At 44.9% G+C, this 18,288-nt stretch overlaps 1 protein-coding gene, 1 long non-coding RNA gene and 1 pseudogene across 4 annotated transcripts in view; 2 read left to right on the top strand and 1 right to left on the bottom strand.

The window, feature by feature from the left end:
* Positions 1-8,267, bottom strand: part of WWTR1 (WW domain containing transcription regulator 1) — a 132,579-nt gene extending 124,312 nt beyond the window's left edge. Inside the window, exons 1-2 of one of the 3 annotated variants that reach the window (XM_049710206.1) lie at positions 7,822-8,267; positions 6,983-7,416 (exon numbers count right to left, since the gene is read on the bottom strand). In XM_049710206.1, the coding sequence (XP_049566163.1) occupies positions 6,983-7,413 (431 nt within the window). In that variant the 5' untranslated portion in view covers positions 7,414-7,416; positions 7,822-8,267. Of the gene's footprint in view, positions 1-6,982; positions 7,417-7,621; positions 7,776-7,821 lie in introns of those variants that run through there. The other 2 variants (XM_004278185.3, XM_049710207.1) reach the window with 2 other exon arrangements.
* On the top strand, positions 7,297-11,555 carry LOC117195965 (uncharacterized). The gene is made up of 3 exons (XR_004475900.2): positions 7,297-7,433; positions 8,818-9,197; positions 11,290-11,555. It is a non-coding gene; the product is annotated as an uncharacterized LOC117195965 (long non-coding RNA).
* Positions 11,556-16,072: 4,517 nt separating this feature from the next.
* Positions 16,073-16,852, top strand: LOC101280928 (60S ribosomal protein L7-like; annotated as a pseudogene).
* The last annotated feature ends 1,436 nt before the right edge of the window (positions 16,853-18,288 follow it).

Below are 18,288 nucleotides of genomic sequence, written 5' to 3'. Positions count from 1 at the left end.
GGAATACACTTTGGAAAACATTGCTCTGCTGATATTTCAATGCACTAAAACATTCACAGTCCCCCACAGACCAGCAGAAGGGCCATCCCCTCAGAATTTCCCCTTCAATAAAAAGTTTATTACTTCAGTCCTCAGTCTTCCAAATCACCCTTTAAAAAAAAATTATCCCCTGGATTGGTGGATTCATTTACTTCCACCATCCTCTCCTGTGGTTAGATATTTCATTGAGGGAGGACGGGAAAGGCAGAGATGATACGTAAGGGTGTAATTCCTACACGTCTTAATTTGTCAACAAACGAAAACTGACACTGAATCAACCCTTTAAGCAATGTATTTCTAATCAATCTCTGCAATTATAAAGACAAGGAGAAGTAAATTTTTTTTCCTGTAAGCTACTTTACTAACATCTAACTAACCCTCTCAACAAGTCCTCAGCAACATACCCAATCCTGACATACATTAGGTCATCCGCCCTCCATGTCACATCTGTGTGCCCTGTAAAATGATATGGATTTATTAATGGTGAAAATCTCAATGAGAAGAAAAAATAGTCATTGTAGGTATACTATCCATTTCTGGTTTGGTTCATCATTTCTCTCTCTCTCCAGCACTGAGAGCTCCAAATTGGATCACCCAGACTGAGTTTAGAAGCGAACTCTAATGCTCCATTCACCACTCCAAAGTTATCTGGTCACCAAGGATACCTAGTTACAGGGCCTAATTATGGGCATGTAACTGACATGAGGCAGTACAGTACAACTGCAGAAGTACAGGTTTGAGAATCACATAATTCTAATCCCATCTCTGCCACTCGCCTGTTATGTGACCCTGGGCCATTTACTCAACCTTATTGTGCCTCAGTTTCCTCAACAGTAAAATGAGAAAATAACATGTACCTGTTCACAGGTCACTGTGAGAGTTAAAAGAACGTGTGAAAAGCACCTAGGGTTATGAATAAAGTTTCCTTACGCATGTGTCAGGAGTGTGTTCCATGGGTGATTCTGGCGCTGCCTCTCCGGGAAGTACTGATTTATAGCTCCCTGCCTCCTCTGCAATAGAGCAGGTAATCAACCAATGTCAATTCCCTCCCCTCTTCCTCTCACCCCACTTCTCAATCTCACTCCCCCTCCCACACACAAACGGGGCTCCACTAGTAGCTACAAGCCAGATTCCAAAAATCAGAAAGTAGACCCTCCTCAGAAGAGGTTAGACATCCTCTGCCCAAGATGCTGCAGCAAAAGGGAACCTGTGGTGGGCATTCCTACTTAGGTTTTTTAACAGGAAAATTGATTCTCAGTCTTTATTTACAATTTTAAAAACCAGCTTGCAATTCCAGATCCAGGCTTCATTCAGCACCAAACAATAACTGAGAGTCAAAATTAGTTTATCCTACTAGCAAGGTCTCTGCATCCGATTTTGGCCAGGTAGACAGCATATGCATGTGGGGAGGCAAGGGGAAGCAAGAACGAACTTGTACTGAAAGTCTACTATGTACCAGACACTTCAAATATGTTATCTAATCTTTAGAAATACCGTGAAATAGGACTTCCCTGGTGGCGCAGCAGTTAAGAATCCTCCTGCCAATGCAGGGGACACAGGTTCCGTCCCTGGTCTGGGAAGATCCCACATACCACGGAGCAACTAAGCCCGTGCGTCACAACTACTGAGCCTTTGCTCTAGAGCCCACGAGCCACAACTACTGAGCCCATGTGCCACAACTACTGAAGCCCGCGCACCTAGAGCCCATGCTCCACAATGAGAGAAGCCACCACAATGAGAAGCCCGTGCACCGCAACCAAGGGTAGACCCTGCTCACCGCAACTAGAGAAAGCCCACCTGCAGCAACAAAAGACCCAACGCAGCCAAAAATAAATTAATTAAATAAATAAATAAATAATAAAAGCAATCTCTCTTTAAAAAAAAAAAAGAATCCGCCCGCCAATTCAGGGGACACAGGTTCGATCTCTGGTTGGGGAAGATCCCACATGCCTCAGAGCAACTAAGCCACAACTACTGAAGCCCGCGTGCCAAGAGCCTGTGCTCCGCAACAAGAGAAGCCACCGCGATGAGAAGCCCACATACCACAACCAAGAGTAGCCCCCGCTCGACGCAACTAGAGAAAGCCCATGTGCAGCAATGAAGACCCAAGGCAGCCAAAAATTAATTAATTAATTAATTTTATAAAAACAGTTTCTCAAGTATGTACTCCAGCAAAATGAGGGCATAAACCAAAAAAGAGGAAGACAAACAAACAGCACTCCTAGCCATGGAAAGAAGTAAAGAGAAGCCCTAAGGATGACAGCTCTGTTGTAGAGCTAGAGAGCAACAAGAATGGAACAGAAAGATGAGGGAATCTGGACATAAAAGCTTAAGGAAAGGAGACCTGACAGAACCCAGGGGATTGAGAGCCTGGAAAATTTTGAGATCATAATAAAGGCAAATAGTATATAAACATATAAAAAGGCAATTAGAAATAATAGGAAAAAATGTTTAAGAAAGTCAAGATCCAAAGATGAAGAAACTAAAAGGTAACACAAATTTTAACAATGGATGAAGAGTGAAAAGAAAGAATCCCTATGACTTTGGGGCTGGATATATCCTCCTTTGAGTGTCCCAGGAGTCCTGACACCAGACACAATGTGCAAGTCTAAGATCCAATGTTAATACACAAGGCAATAAATTATATTAAATGGTGCCTCCAGTTTTTCAACTTCAAGAATAATTTATGAATAAAAAAGTCAATTTGGGGACAAAGCACAAAACTTTTATTGGTTATGGGTTCAGAGCTTTGGAATATTAAGGTGTCACTAACAAAAAGCAAATTGTGGAACTGATAGCCACCCGAACCTCCTTGACTTACAAAATGGGGAATCAGAAATACCGTAAAGGGGCTTCCCTGGTGGCCCAGTGGTTAAGAATCCACCTGTCAGTGCAGGGGACATGGGTTTGAGCCCTGGTCTGGGAAGATCCCAAACACGGCGGAGCAACTAAGCCCGTGCGCCACAACTACTGAGCCTGCATGCCTAGAGCCCATGCTCCGCAACGAGAGACGCCACCACAGTAAGAAGCCTGCACACTGCAACAAAGAGTAGCTCCCCACTCATGGCAACTAGAGAAAGCCCACAATCAGTAACAAAGACCCAATGCAGGCATAAATAAATAAATAAATAAATTTATTTTAAAAAATAAAATAAAAATTAAAAATTGAAAGGTTCCCTCTGTGAGCCTTGAGAAGGTGAAGGAAACCATTGTGTTTCAACAAAAGTCCTTTTATACTATTGGGTTTGGTACCACCTGCACAGATCACTTTGACAAAAATAATTTTCTACCACACATTTCAGAAAAGGCAAAACACTAAAATTATTACTAAAAATTGAGAGTGCCAGCAAATGTTATAGTTGGAATTATATTTAAGAGTGGGGATAATTTTTCTTACAGAATATGTTATTCAAATAAAAATTTTCTACAAGAATGGAAAGTTCTACTGAATCCAGATCACTTTCTTCTTTATTATAATTCTCTATTTTCTGGTCTATGTACACCAAACACGTATTCCATTTATAACCAGAATTTTTTTTTTAATTTTAATGTGATCAGTGTTCAAAGTCAGCGTGCCAGTTGCTAAGAGCCCAACACCTACACACCCCAGCCTGATTTATGGGCTGTAGAGAACAGCAGGAACAATGCAGTCTTCAGAGGCCATGCGTTTTAACATTCTATCCTCCCCATTGTTAAATGCTACCCTAACACCACAGGGAAGGTGTGAATGTTTAGAAAAGGTGCCCTGTAACAGGTACCAGAAAGTGATTACACCATATACCTAGGAACAATCTTGCCTGAGAAAATGACAAAAAGGTTTTTTAAAGCTTCTTAGATGTCCAGGCTTTGTATCCCATAAAGCTCATTGTTCAGCTGGGGAAGTGACATGAGGATAAAGGTGGGAGTGGGGAAAACGGAAAACTGCTCCCTAAGTAGATGACAACAGATTAGAGGGCCAGTCCAGGGTCCACCATTAAACAACCACAAATGGCATTCCCCAAGTCACGTGAATACCCTTCCCTGGCCTCAGTTTTCTAACCTTCCCCCCAAGAAAATGACCTTGTCAATTATAAAATACTTTGATTTCTGATTTATAAAGCCCTCCACTCCTGACAAAATCAAGACTAGGATTGTACTGCTAGCCCCATTTCACAGATGTTGGGGCAAAGTCATGGGTAGATTTTATGAAAATTAATTCAGGGTTAGTTGCCACCATTTTCCAACCTTCTACTTAAATCCACCAAAATACATTGCTTTTTGAGGCTGTGGAACAAAGTGTGGCATATAACATTTATCTTATTCCAGCTTTAAACAAAGCTCCAAAAGAAATTCAGAGAACTCCTGGCAGATTGCTTATCTCAAAAAACAAAAGTCACAGTGACTTAATTTCTTAAATTCCCTTAGCTACTTGGCCAAAAAATTTCCAGGGATAGCATCAGATCAAGCCTACAGGCCTCCTGCTTACATGTTTTTCCAGTTGTTGTCTTTATTGACTATCCAAAGGGAAATGAAGATGCACCCAGCTTTGGACTGAGGAGTGACTGTTAGTTGGGGGGATGAGGCAAATGGAGCAGATCAACTTTCTCTAAACCCAAGGTCTACTTCCATTTTTAACCTAGTTTCACAAACATATTTTAGAGCTACTCCAATCATTCAAAGCCTGTATAAAAGGGAACTCTTTTGTTTTGTTACTGTTTAGGGATCTTTTCCCCCTAGCTTTCCTCAGATATTAGGCAAGCCCAGCTCTTATTTCATATTTTTAACAACCAGCTATACCAATCATATACATATTTGTGTGTGTATATTTATAAACACAGTTCAAAAATCATTTGGGACCAAAAATAGCCTCCAAAATTATTAGAAATTATTGGGTCTTTTTCTACTTGTAGGTACTACTAAGTCCATTTCTATAAAAGTCACAGTAAGATATTCAAAACTGCATTTACCTAAGTAAAGCAATACGAGATGCTACTTTGGATCTTTATATAGTATACAAACTAATGCCATCCTTTGGAACAATATCATCACACTTAGAAAAATGTCATGCTATTACATCACATACTTGAATTCCACCAACTATTTAGAAATTAAAGCACTGGACTTCCTCACTGGACTTCCCTGGTGGCGCAGTGGTTAAGAATCCTCCTGCCGATGCAGGGGACACAGGTTTCGTCCCTGGTCTGGGAAGATCCCACATGCCGCGGAGCAACTAAGCCCGTGAGCCACAACTACTGAGCCTATGTGCTACAACTACTGAAGCCCGCGCACCTAGAGCCCGTGCTCCCGCAACAAAGACAAGCCACTGCAACGAGAAGCCCGCGCACCACAACGAAGCATAGACCCAGCTCGCTGCAACTAGAGAAAAGCCTGTGCGCAGCAACGAAGACCCAATGCAGCCAAAAATAAATAATTTTAAAAAAAAGAAATCAAAGCACTGAGTAAATAAATAATTTTAAAAAAAAAGAAATCAAAGCACTGAGTACGTGTCCACACTGTCACTCAAAACCCAGGAGAAGACCAGTTGTGGACTAAAATGACCATCAAGTCTGTTTTAGGACAAGGGCTTCTCAGCAATGCATCAACCCCAGCAAAAAAATAAAGCACTCCTCCTTGCACAAGACATCAACAGCTCTGGGATGGGAAAGGAATAATTGGCCACCAGTATGAGTCAAAGGGTTGGCTATTATAAGCCTCATCCATCCTTGTGTATTTGTTATTAGGGTCCTCTCACAGCAATCAAAGTATCAAATATTAGTGCCAAAGAAAGGGTTGATTATCTTTTTAAAATAGCACATAACATCCTAACGTCTAAACTAAAGCTACTCAATCAAAGAAATATGGGCTTTAACATAAATTCCAAGGCAAGTTCTTAGAGGAGGAGTTTCCCTCCATGGCAGTGAACAGCCGGCCAGGGCAGGCAATCCTGGACCAAGTGGTCCAGCTGGCACGACTTCAATCCAGGCCATTGATAGCCTGACCCCCCGTGACCTCACTAATTACATTGCAAGTTCCAGCTTGGCTTCCCCTCCAGAATATAATTATTTTAGGGTACCAGAATGGAAACAACCTTCTTTATGAATATATTTTCCTATACAGTCTAATTCCACTCAAATGTAAACTTCATTACATCAAAAAGCTGGAACAAAGGGAAGGGAAGAATGACAAAGCAGGCTCCTGATTCGATGGTATTTTAGGTTACCAAGGGCGACATAATAAAACTCCGACCCAATTTCCACACAATTGATTTGTCCAGCCTACAACTACTTCACCAGGCAGTTACTAATTACATCACAGGTGCTGTGTGGTCATCACGTCACCAGTAAGGCCTACCAGGCAGTGTTCCCTTTTCCAGACTGCTTTTCCGAAGAATGGAGAGACTGGAGACCACCTACACTACCAAGAGTCCCTCTCCTCCCCAAGCCTCAGATCTGCTCTAGCATTTATGTTGATGTCATATCTCAGTGGACCAGGCTCTGACAATCTGACTTAGAGTGGGCAGGGAAGGGAGTAAGAGTTTGGGTCCAGGAGTCTGTATCAGTACTCCAGCTGCAGGGCATAGTCACCTATGTGTCTCATTGAGAATTCTCCCAAAAGTTTTTTTTCTTGTACCTCTAAGAGTTTCCATGTCCCGAATCTCTTGTGACTTCCAGAACCCTGGAAGAACTTCACCAGACTCAGTTTCTGATCCCTTACAATTCCAACACCCAGAGACTCACTCCCTACTTCCAGCCTCCCAGATCTCTGGGAAACAGCCGTGGAAGGTGACACATCACCTCTCCCTCCCTCCCTCCCTCTCCCTCCCTCTCCCTCTCTCTCTCTCTCTCTCTCTCTCTCTCTCTCTCTCTGTCTCACACACACACACACACACACACACTCAAGAACAAGCGTGCACACACCCTGGGTATCGTGACTCTGTGTCCCCCCTAGCTCTAGGCTGACTTACTTGAGGAAGTACCTCTGGCCAGTGGCCGTGAAGGTCATCTCCCAGCCTGGGGGCAGAGGCAGCTCGTCGGTCACGTCGTAGGACTGCTGTCGGAGGTGCGCGTGCTGCTGCGCCGGGCTGCCCGCAGCGCCCGCGCCGGTGCCCAGCTGCAGAGACGCGGGCGACGAGTGCGAGCGGACGTGCTGGGCGCCGCCGGCCAGTCGGGGCCCAGGGTGACCACCGGACGAGTCGGTGCTCGACTGGCGCGAGTGCGAGCCGGAGTCAGGCTCCTTGAAGAACGACTCGGGCAGGATCTTCTTCCGCCACGAGCTGGGCTTGGGGTTCATCACCGAGTTGAAGAGGGCTTCGAGGTCCGTGTCTAGGTCTTGAGTGACGTGAATCACTTGCTGCCCGGGTGGCGGGAGCGGAGGGGGCGCCGAGGCCGGATTCATCTTCTGCAAGGAGAAAGGAGGTCAGATTAGCCTTTTATTGAGGGTCGGAGAGGGTGATACGGGGGGGAGAATAGAGAGAAAAAGCAAAAGAGACAGATAGGTGTCAGCCTCGGGATCCCAGACACCCAGCAGTTAAGACCAGCCGGATGGGGGAGGGGTCCCTCCTGGCCTCGAGAATTATGCAACTTTCTTGAAGCCAAGAAGTTACCAGGAAAGGGGGGATGGGGTGGCTGCTGGGAGTTAACTGCACTGGAGACGCTGCTGAACTGCTGGTGGCAAAGGACAGGTCGAAACTTTCCAGGGCAGTCAGCCCCCCGAAGTCTCCAAGACATCTCAACTCCGGAAGCCCGAGGAGCCGGGCGCCCTGGCGTGGTGCCGGGTGAGCGGGCGCGCGCCAGCGGGCACTACCTGGGCGCGCAGCGAAGCCGAGTCTGGGCGTGCGGCGGCCGCCGTCCCGCCCGAACTCGCTGTCGGGCCTGGGTCGCTAGGGTGCGTCCCGAGCTTGCAGGGCTAGAGCCGGGGCCCGGCTGGCAAATCCTGACCCGACTCGGTGCCTAGCAGCCGAGAGGGCCTTCCGCTCTCACATCCCCCGAACTGGCCTCAGGCGCTCGCGCTCCGCGAGGAGGCTGAGGAGAAGCAGACAGCGCGGCCGCCGCGGCTCCCGGACTGTCCCATAAACAAAGTTTGGAGCAAACTCCCACTCCCAGGAAAGAGGCGGGGCCGAAAGTTGAGCTGTTGAATTATGCATGACCTCCAAGTCCCCAGCCTGCCTGCCCCCGCTCGTCTCTCCCCTTTCTCTTCCTCCTCCTCCCACCCCCGGCTCCAGAAAACCCTGGGCGTGCTGGGTACTTTGCAGGGTAAGAGGAGACGGGTGCCCTCCACCCACTCCTCCTGGTCGCGCGGACCTCTCCCGCGGAGCCCTGGATCTGCATTCCTTTGAGTTTACCACGGACTTGGGGCGGGATCAAAGGGAAAGTGGCCCGAGCCTGTTTAATCAAGGACTTGTGGACCGAAACCAAGGCTGGGGGCGGCGGAGGGCACGCGGGTGAGGGGCCCAGACCGAGTAAGGGCCGGTCCTGGGCGCCGCGCCCTCCCTTAGTGCCGGGTGCCGAGGCCGGGAGCGCCGGAGCGCTGCACTGATCCGTGATTCTGCCTGAGGGCGGGCCCGGGTGCGCTCCGGCGCGGGGAGACACCAGCGAGGCCAGCCTTTCCACGGGAGGCTACTTAGCGCTTGTGACCATATTTGGTCTGGCGAGGAGGCATCTCGGCTGTTTGGCTTTCAATTGTCTGCTCGTGCGCAGACGGTGCCCAGAAAGTGCCTCTGTCGCTAGGGATGCGGCTTCGCCAGCTGGTTCATTGTAAACAACCTTCAAACCATTTATCAATCCTTGTTTTCCTCTCCAGGGTGACTCAAGTCACTAGGGGTTGAGAAGAAACCTGGTCAAAGCTTGGGCGCTGGAAAGGGACAGCGATCGTGCCCCCCTCTCCCGCGACATCCGCGCGGGTAGTGGGAGGATTGGAATGTCCCTGACGCCCTCCAGAGAGCCTGGAGCCGGGATGGAACCGGAACAGGTGGCTGGGAGCAGAGAGGGTGCGCCAGTGACCCGGAAAAAACCACCCACCCTCCCACCGACAGGATCTAGGCGAGGGGTGGAGACCCCCTGCTAGATCTAGACTGGCAAGACAGCTGCGGGAAGTAGGAGGCGGCCTGGTCCTCCGGAGCAGCTCAGTTCCTTCTTTCCTTGTCCCTTCTCCATTGGGGAGAAGGGGAGAGTGGCTGCGAGGTAAGTCAGGCTTCAGAAAGTCCCTACCCGACCCCATTTGATTCAAACATAAGTTTATGAAATAAGTCATATGAGGCGATATATGTAAAGCACTTTGAAGACATACCTGCCTACATACCTCTTTGTTAAATAAAATAGAATTGTATCAAGTGCAAGTATTGTGCCTTCACAGTTTTATAAGGGTGGAACAAAGTCAAAATTAAAATCTGGAGTTGCTTTGAAGGAGGAAAGTTTATGGGAAAGACAAGGCCACCCCATAGTTTATTTTTATTTTTTTAATTTAATTTTTTTTTTTTTTTTTTGCGGTACGCGGGCCTCTCACTGTTGTGGCCTCTCCCGTCGCGGAGCACAGGCTCCAGACGTGCAGGCTCAGCGGCCATGGCTCACGGGCCCAGCCGCTCCGCGGCATGTGGGATCCTCCAGGACCAGGGCACGAACCCGTGTCCCCTGGATCAGCAGGTGGACTCTCAACCACTGCGCCACCAGGGAAGCCCCACACCCCATAGTTTTGCTTTGGAAAAGGTAAGAGTATTTGGGGCACATTCCCTGAATGGCTTCTCCCTGTCAGTGCCCAAAATAGAGCAGAGGCCACCTAAGTGAGCCCGCCCCCCATTATCTGTGTTTGAGGGTGTGCTCTGATTCCAAACTCCCCACAGATGGAAAAATCAAGACTGCCTGAGAGAGAAAGACAGTCATGTGGATCACTGTCAAAGGTGAGCAGAGCATGGCTCCTTCAGGAGACTCTGGAACTATTTCCCATCAGCAGGTCCTCTGCCCATAGGACCAGCAGAGGGAAGGGGAAGCTGCTACAGGTCACTCCATGGGAAATAGCATCTTTACAAGCTATCGTCAGAAGCCACCACAGTTGCAACAATGGGAAAATTAGCTCTGGAACTAGAGGAAGTGACTGGGACCGAAAGGTTACTAATTCAGAAGCCACTTGATGAACAGATGCAACCTTGAGGCCAGCCCAACTCCAGGAAGGTCCTCACCCAGGAAGGAAGGTCTTGCTTTGTAAAGAGTTCCTGGCTGCTGCACAGAGGAAGATGCTGAGGGAGCCATGAGATTAATCAGTTAGGGAGAATCAGGATTGAGGTTGGGTGGGCAAGGATGCCGTCATTCCTTGCCAAACTTCAAGACATAGATAGTGGAGGACAAAGTAGATGCCTGAAATGGAAACTGCTCTGATCACGTGATAGCTCAAAGGGAAAACTCCCAGTTCCCAAACAGTCTATAAGATATGATAGTGGATGGCCAAAGAGATTTGCTTCAGTGCCTCAAACAATAGTTTCAGATTAAATAACATTTATAGGTGCCTTGTATATATCAGGTACTGCCCATAAGAGGCAGTATGGTGTAACAGGTAAGTGTATAATGAATCTCTGGAGGAAAATACCTGAGGCAAGATACTGAAACTCTCTATTCCTGAGTTTTCTCCTTTGTAAATTAGAAACAATAACCGTACCCACCTCACAGGATTTTAGATTAAAACAAATTACAGTTGGCCCTTTGTATCCTTGGGTTCCACATCCACTGTGGATTTAAAAAAAAAAAAAAATCCAGAAAGTTCCAAAAAGCAAAACTTGAATTTGTGGCACACTGACAACTATTTACATAGCATTTAATTGTATTAGTTATTATAAGAAACGTAGAGCTGATTTAAAGTATATGGGAGGATGTGTGTAGGTTATATTTAAATACTACGCCATTTTATATAAGGGACTTGACCATCCTCAGATTTTGGTTGGGGGGCGCGGGGTGTCCTGGAATCAACCCCCTGCTGATACTGAGGAACGACTATATACAAATTTTATCTGTTCCCACTGATTTAGAACACAAGCTTTGAAATGCCTAGCTCTACTCTCTACATTGGGCGAGTAATTTAACTTCCCTTAAATCATAGATTATTCATTTACAAATTGGAGATAATAGTGTGGTAGTCTGTGACACTGCAGGCCTTCAATGGACCACCCTTCTTTTGGTCACACCCTTATGGAGTCCCTCCCACTTAAATCTGGACTGGGCCAGTGACTTGCCTTCGCCTGGAAAATGCAGCCCTGCATCTGTGTTTGTTCCCTCTTTTAACCCCAAGGGAGGTGTGGAAGTTTCTGCTTCTGTAATTTTGGAAGATCTGAGCCATGCTGGGGAAACCACGTGCAGAGGAAGAGGCCCTGAGATAGGTGGAGACAGGGAGAACTCCAGCCATCCAGCACCGGAGCTGAGCCCAGCCCCCAGCCGGCCCAACAGCTGACTGCAAGGGCATCAGTGACGAGCATCAAGACCAGTAGAACCAGAGCCCAGCCCAGCCCAGCCCAGACTGTAGAACAAATAAAATGAATATTGTTTTAAGCTACTAAATTTTCAAATTTTTTTTTAAATGCAGAATGGGCATACTAAAGATTAAATAAGAAATTACAAATAAAGTTCTTAACACAAATTCTGTTACATGCTAAAGTATTTAATAAATAATGGCTGTGATTTGGGCTGAGACCCATAAAATAGATAATAGACAAATATTTTACAGGTAAGGAGACTGGCCCAGTGAGTTTTAAAGTACAGGAAGATCTCACTTTGTAGCACTTCACAGATACTGCGGGTTTTTTTTACACATTGAAGGTTTGTGGCAACCCTGCATCACGCAACACTACCGGCTCCATTTTCCCAACAGCATTTGCTCAGATCGTGTCTCCATCATAGTTTGGTAATTCTCACAATATTTCAGACTTTTTTCTTACTGTATTTGCTAAAGGTGATCTGTGATTAGGGATCTTTGATGTTACTATTGCAAAAAGTTTACAACTCACTGAAGGCTCAGGTGATGGTTAGCATTTTTTAGCAATAAAGTATTTTTTAATTAAGGTATATACATTGTCTTTTTTTTTTTAAACATAATGCGATTGCACATTTAACAAACTACAGTACAGTGTAAACGTAGCTTTTATATGCACGGGGAAGCCAAAAAGATCCGAGCGACTGGAACTAAACTGGCAATATCTCCGAGGTATGCCTGTATTTTGTCCAAATACGTGAAATGAATTCTTGGGGGGAAAAAAAGTGCTGGGACATAGCCCAGGGTTTGTAATCCTAGATCGGAGTGCTTTTTTCTACTCTCCCCTCCTTTGAGCCAGGAGTTGCTCTCTGGTTGTGTCATTTTTAATCAGTGAGATACCTACTGCCTACCTATCTCATAGAGAAGAAACTCCACAATTTTTATAAGATCATCAATTGAGAGTACACTCCTGCCGATATGTAAATCTCTCTACTTGCAAAGACTTTCTCTCCTCCCTCTCTGTCCATATCCAATCAACGGCAAGGACTGTCAATTCTTCCTTCTGATGTCCCTCAAGCCCATCCTTCCTTTCCCACTCCCACAACAGGACCTTATCTTCAAAGCCTGCAGTGGCCTCCTGATTGGTTTCTCTCCCTCCAGTCCCTCATTTCTGGCCTCCCATTTTCATGTCATTCCCTGGCTCACAAGCTTTGAACAACTGCCCACAAGAATAAAAGTCAGAGCTATCAATCCAGCACCCAAGGACTCCCAACACACTGCCATCTTCACAGCATTCTGACCTTAATTTTTACACAGATGTGTCCCTCATCCTCTCCAGCTAGGCTCTGACCCAAGCACATTTGGCCTAATCCTTCACTACACCTATCTCTTTGTTTGAACCCTGCTCAAAACTGCCCTCCATACTCCATGGTCAAACCTTCATCCATCCCTCCTTTCCCTTAAATTCAGGCTGTTCTTGTCTTTTTCACTCCCTTGACACGTAATCACACGTAACACTTCTTTATATTCTATTTCAACTTTTACCTCAGTATCTCTTGCCTCGCCAACTGGATTGTAAATAGCTGCAGGGCTAGACACATCTTGCATTTCCTTATGGAATTGCTTCTCTGAAGGCCATAATTCCTTGTCGAGGGAATGCTGATCCTTACATGACTTTGCCTGTTCCTCTTCCAGCACCCACTGGTGTCCTCTTAACGGTTTGTAAGGCACCCTCTCACCATTCGCTGTAATTTTGGCACTACATATGGACTCAGCTCCTGAAAAGGATTGCAAGCTCTTGGAGGACAAGTCTAAGAGGACTTCATTTTCCTTTTTCTCTTCCCCGTGCCTAACAAGGTGTTCTCCACACAGGAGTGTCCAGTACACTAGCCTAGCCCAGTGGCCATTGCCTGCCATTCTGCCTGAGGAAAGCCACAGGCCGCTTTTCTCAGCTCTGAATCACTGACTTGGTCTGAGTGGATGATTCCAGCTCAGGTGAATGGTCAGAAACTTGGTGGGGTGAGTGAGTTGTTAAAAGACTCTAGCCCAGGAGCCCTTGGGGCAGAACCTGCCTGGACTTGCTGAACCAGTATGGAGAAAATTCCCAGAGCAGAATCACCATTAGCAACTGAAGGGGAGCAAAACAGACAAGGACTTTGAATAGATAAGGGTTTGAATAATCAAGAGTCCAGAAAACTGTTGAAGAAGATTATTTCAACAGGAGGCTAAGAGTTGACCAGTTCCTTGACATGGTATGTGTGTATGCATAATTTACCACATCTCAAGTGTCTACCACAGTGTCCAGCACATGGCAAGTTTACAAATACTTACAATGATGGCTGCTGCCACCCAGTTCTGCATTCACTCTCCTCACATGCGGGTCTCACTGTCAGGCTTCACTTTGGTGTTCCTAAAAAATGCATCACTGGTATGATCTTAAGGAAGATAATTTTGATAAAGGTGATGATGACGGTGATGATGGATGGGACTGTGGTCTGCCTACTGTTATCTGTTACTTCAGCAATGCAGTGGGACAAGAGGAAGAAGGAATTTCTGAGATTTAGCCTGTACTTGGGTACTGTGCACGAGTTGTTTATCCTTTAGTATTTTTACTATACATATGTATTTTGGGGGGGACTGGAGAAAATAATTTTAAATGGAAAAATTAATTAATTAATATATTTTTAGAAAAGAAAAATACGCTTTTGGAAATGCTTAACATGGGAATTCCCTGGATGTCCAGTGGTTAGGGCTCCACTTCACTGCCAACATGTGGGTTCAGTCTCTGGTTGGGGAACTAAGATCCTGCAAGCCGTGTAGCACACCCTCCCGCCCCCCCAGAAAAAAAGGAAAGAAAAAGAAAATGCTTAACAACGTAAAGCATGGTTTGGAGGTTAACTAGCAGCTGTATTGGAAAGTTGCCAGTTGCAGCATAATCTATAGTAGGGGAAAATTAGAAGTTTCTTAAACACTTAACATGAGATTGGTTAAGTATATGTGACGGCTCAATATATCCAGTGAATTTTTGGTAGCTATCTGAAGTAGTACTTATGAAGACAATATATCAATGTGAAAATGTCTTTTTAAACAATTTTTGATGAAAAAAATCCAGAAGCAAGTATTAATGAATACCATAATTACAACTTTGTTCAAAAACATTGAGGCAGGCGGGAAATGAATAAAAAATACGATGCTAAAGTAATACCAAAAAATAAAATGTCTATATAAAAATAAAATACATAGATAAATGTCTCTCTTTATGTACTTAGATCTGTGTAGATCTATAAATGTGTCACATGATAGAGAAATTGAATCATCACCCTCAGAAGCCTAAATCATATTATTAATATTATTTTGGGTGTGATGAAAGAACTAATTACCAGTGTTTGGGGGGAAATTTCAAGGTGCTCAGTATTATTCATATATTCAAGAAATATATATATATGTGTTATACATATACGTATATAAATTTGGAAAAAAAATTGGGGTCCCCACTATGTGCAGGACCAAAAGTGGTCTTTCAAGCCGAGCTTGGAAGAGTTTACCACCTGATAGGACATTCATTGGTTGACGATGTCATTCAACTCCTCCCTCGACCCAAATAAGTCCCAGATCTGGTTACACCAGCTGTTCAAGCCACCTCTCTTCCCCTGTCTTATTTGTCATGTTGACAGGAGCCAAGCATATACAAGCTCTACTGTTATCTCTCTGTCTCAGAGCTGTCCAGACTCAAGTGAGGTCACTTTTCGTGCCTGGTAAAGAAAAGTCAACCGTGGTTTGGAGCCAAGGAGACAAGGAGAGGACCAGCCAAACCAAGACAGGGTGGAGGGAGGGCCCAGGAGGCAAATGCTGCTCCACAGAGAGCTAACCCTACAGGCATGAGTTCAACTCACACATGCTTAAAAACAACAAAAGTTTCCTTTAAAAATATATATTTGAGGGCTTCCCTGGTGGCGCAGTGGTTAAGAATCCGCCTGCTAATGCAGGGATCGTGGGTTCGAGCCTGGGAAGATCCCTTGTGCCGCGGAGCAACTAAGCCCGTGCGCCACAACTACTGAGCCCACGTGCCACAGCTACTGAAGCCCGCGCGCCTAGAGCCCGTGCTCCACAAGAGAAGCCACCGCAATGAGAAGCCCGCGCACCACAACGAAGAGTAGCCCCCCTCGTCGCAAGCCCGCACGTAGCAACAAAGACCCAACTCAGCAAAAAACTAAATAAATAAAAAGATTGGCTTATAAAAATAAATAAATTAATTAAATAAAAATATATATTTGCATATAATCTTGGATCAGAGGGTGAATTTATTCTCATGTAGTGTCTGCCATACAGTAACTCCTAATTTGACCGTATGACTGTAGACATTTCCCCCTAGTCAAAATAATTAAAAGTTATTAGTATTTCAATTGTCACAATAAGAGTGAATAATATTTGTATAATACTTTACAGACTACAAAACAATTTCACATGTACAGTCACACATGAATCTCACAGTAACTCTGTAAGAATTGGCAGGCAAGCCTTACTGGAACACCTATTTTACAGATAAGAAAACAAAGGTTCAGATAAATTTGTGTCTTGCCGAAGGTCATTGAGTTGTAACAAAAGAGCCAGAACTCAGCCCTTTCCGGCTGGAACCAAGGAGGGTGCGGAAGAGAAGAAAAAGAAGGTTTCTGCTGTGTCAGAAACCCTTAAGAAAAAGCGAAAGAATTTCTCAGAGCTTAAGATCAAGCGCCTGAGAAAGAAATTTGCCCAAAAGATGCTTCGAAAGGCAAGGAGGAAGCTTATCTATGAAAAAGCTAAGCACGATCACAAGGAATACAGGCAGATGTATAGAACTGAAATTCGCATGGCTAGGACGGCAGGAAAAGCCGGCAACTTCTACGTAGCCACGGAACCCAAATTGACGTTTGTCATCAGGATCAGAGGTATCAATGGTGTGAGCCCAAAGGTTCGAAAGGTGTTGCAGCTTCTCCGACTCCATCAGATTTTCAATGGCACTTTTGTGAAGCTCAACAAGGCTTCAATTCACATGCTGAGAATTGTGGAACCATACATTGCATGGAGGTACCCAAACCTGAAGTCAGTAAATGAATTGATCTACAAACGTGGTTATGGCAAAATCAACAAGAAGCGAACTGCCCTGACAGATAACGTCGATTGCTCCATCTCTTGGCAAATACGGTATTATCTGCATGGAGGATCTGATTCATGAGATCTATACTGTTGGAAAACGTTTGCGTTCAAAGAAGCAAACGACTTCAAATTGTCTTCACGAGGTGGAATGAAGAAAATGACCACCCATTTTGTTGAAGGTGGAGATGCTGGCAACAGGGAAGACCAGATCAACAGGCTTATTAGAAGGATGCACTAAGGTATCTACCATGATTACTTCTGTAATCTGGCCAGTTAATAAACAGTGACTGCTTTCAAATTGAAAAAAAAAAAAAAAGAGCCAGAACTCAAACTGTCTAGTGCCTCCAGGCTTTCAAATTATATTTCTCTTATATCTTCTTAACTGAATCAGAGTCTTAATTGCTTCTTCCTTTGTGAGCATTACAGAATTCTGTCTGTTCCTCAAAAAAAAAAAGAGAGAGAGGATATTTTTAAAGTTTTTTCTCCTCCACTGACTTAACAGTATCATTTCACAAATGCTTTGTCATCTAACAGCCATTCAATGCACAGAAGATTGAAGTTTAGTTGTCTCTTCCCTCTCATTAAATAAATGAAAAGTCAAATGTGTTGGAGGGAACTTAAAGTGCAATCAGGTCCTGATTAACGGAGTGCTTGTGTGTATTAAAGAACCCCTCTGTGTTGTGAATCGTCACTACTAATTAATATGGAGCAGGCAGTCCCTGCTGCTTCTTTTTTTTAAAGGATTGTAGTCCTTAAGTCGTTTTGTAAATTGGTCATTTGGAACTCAGTATGCATTTTGTTACAGAAAAAGTATATCACAAATGATGACTAGGCACTCTAGCCTAGCCATTTAACTAGGGGCGCTAACAGCCCCAAATCCTTGGGGGCCCCCAAACCTCAGTCTGTCCTGACCCTCAGATTGAGTCTTTCTAGACCCTTCAAGGGCTGGTGTGGGGAAAGAGTTCAGAAAACAGGCAGATTTCTTCTGCAGCAAGAAGAGGCTCCTACAGGATCAAAGTGTTTCCTGTGAGTCCAGGATTACCTTGGTGGACAAATTCATATTTTCTATATCATACACTTGCCAGGAGTGGGAGGAAAAGTTAAGACTCCTCTTGGCTGCAGGTAAAAGTTATGTTCACTTAAGCAAAAGTGAGCAATTACAAGGATACTGCATACAACCTGAAAAAGTCCACATCTCTCTCTCTCTCTCTCTCTCTCTCTCTCTCTCTGTCTCCCCTACCCCACTTCTCTCTGCATATCTTCTTCACTCTTCTTTCTGCACCCAGCTTTTTCTGCTCTTCAATCCACATGGCACATGGTTGTCTACACCTCACAATTTCACATATTATACAGTTTCTCTTGAAAGAGAAATGGACTTTTGCCTCAAGTCCAAATTCCCAGGGAAAGGTGTCTGATTGGTTTAGCTTGAATCAGGTGTCCATCCGGACTAATCACCTTTAATGGAGGGTAGGAGGCAGAGCAAGGTCAAGAATAAGTACAATGAGCATGATTCTCAAGGGAAGGCAGGAAGCTCTCAGAAAGAAGGCCCAGGCAGAGAAACTCAGAGATGGAATAGCTGCCTGTGTTCATATGCTTGGCATTTCTTAGCAGGAACAAAAATCTCTTAGCTCTTTACCTTTTAGAAACAAATCACCAACAAAATACTTAGAGGTATCACATGATGCCCTT

The sequence above is a fragment of the Orcinus orca genome, chromosome 5 (assembly GCF_937001465.1).
Source record: "Orcinus orca chromosome 5, mOrcOrc1.1, whole genome shotgun sequence".
In the NCBI taxonomy this organism is placed as follows: domain Eukaryota; kingdom Metazoa; phylum Chordata; class Mammalia; order Artiodactyla; family Delphinidae; genus Orcinus; species Orcinus orca.
The sequence above is the reverse complement of the archived record's forward strand: the minus strand, read 5'-3'. Positions and strand labels throughout refer to the sequence as shown.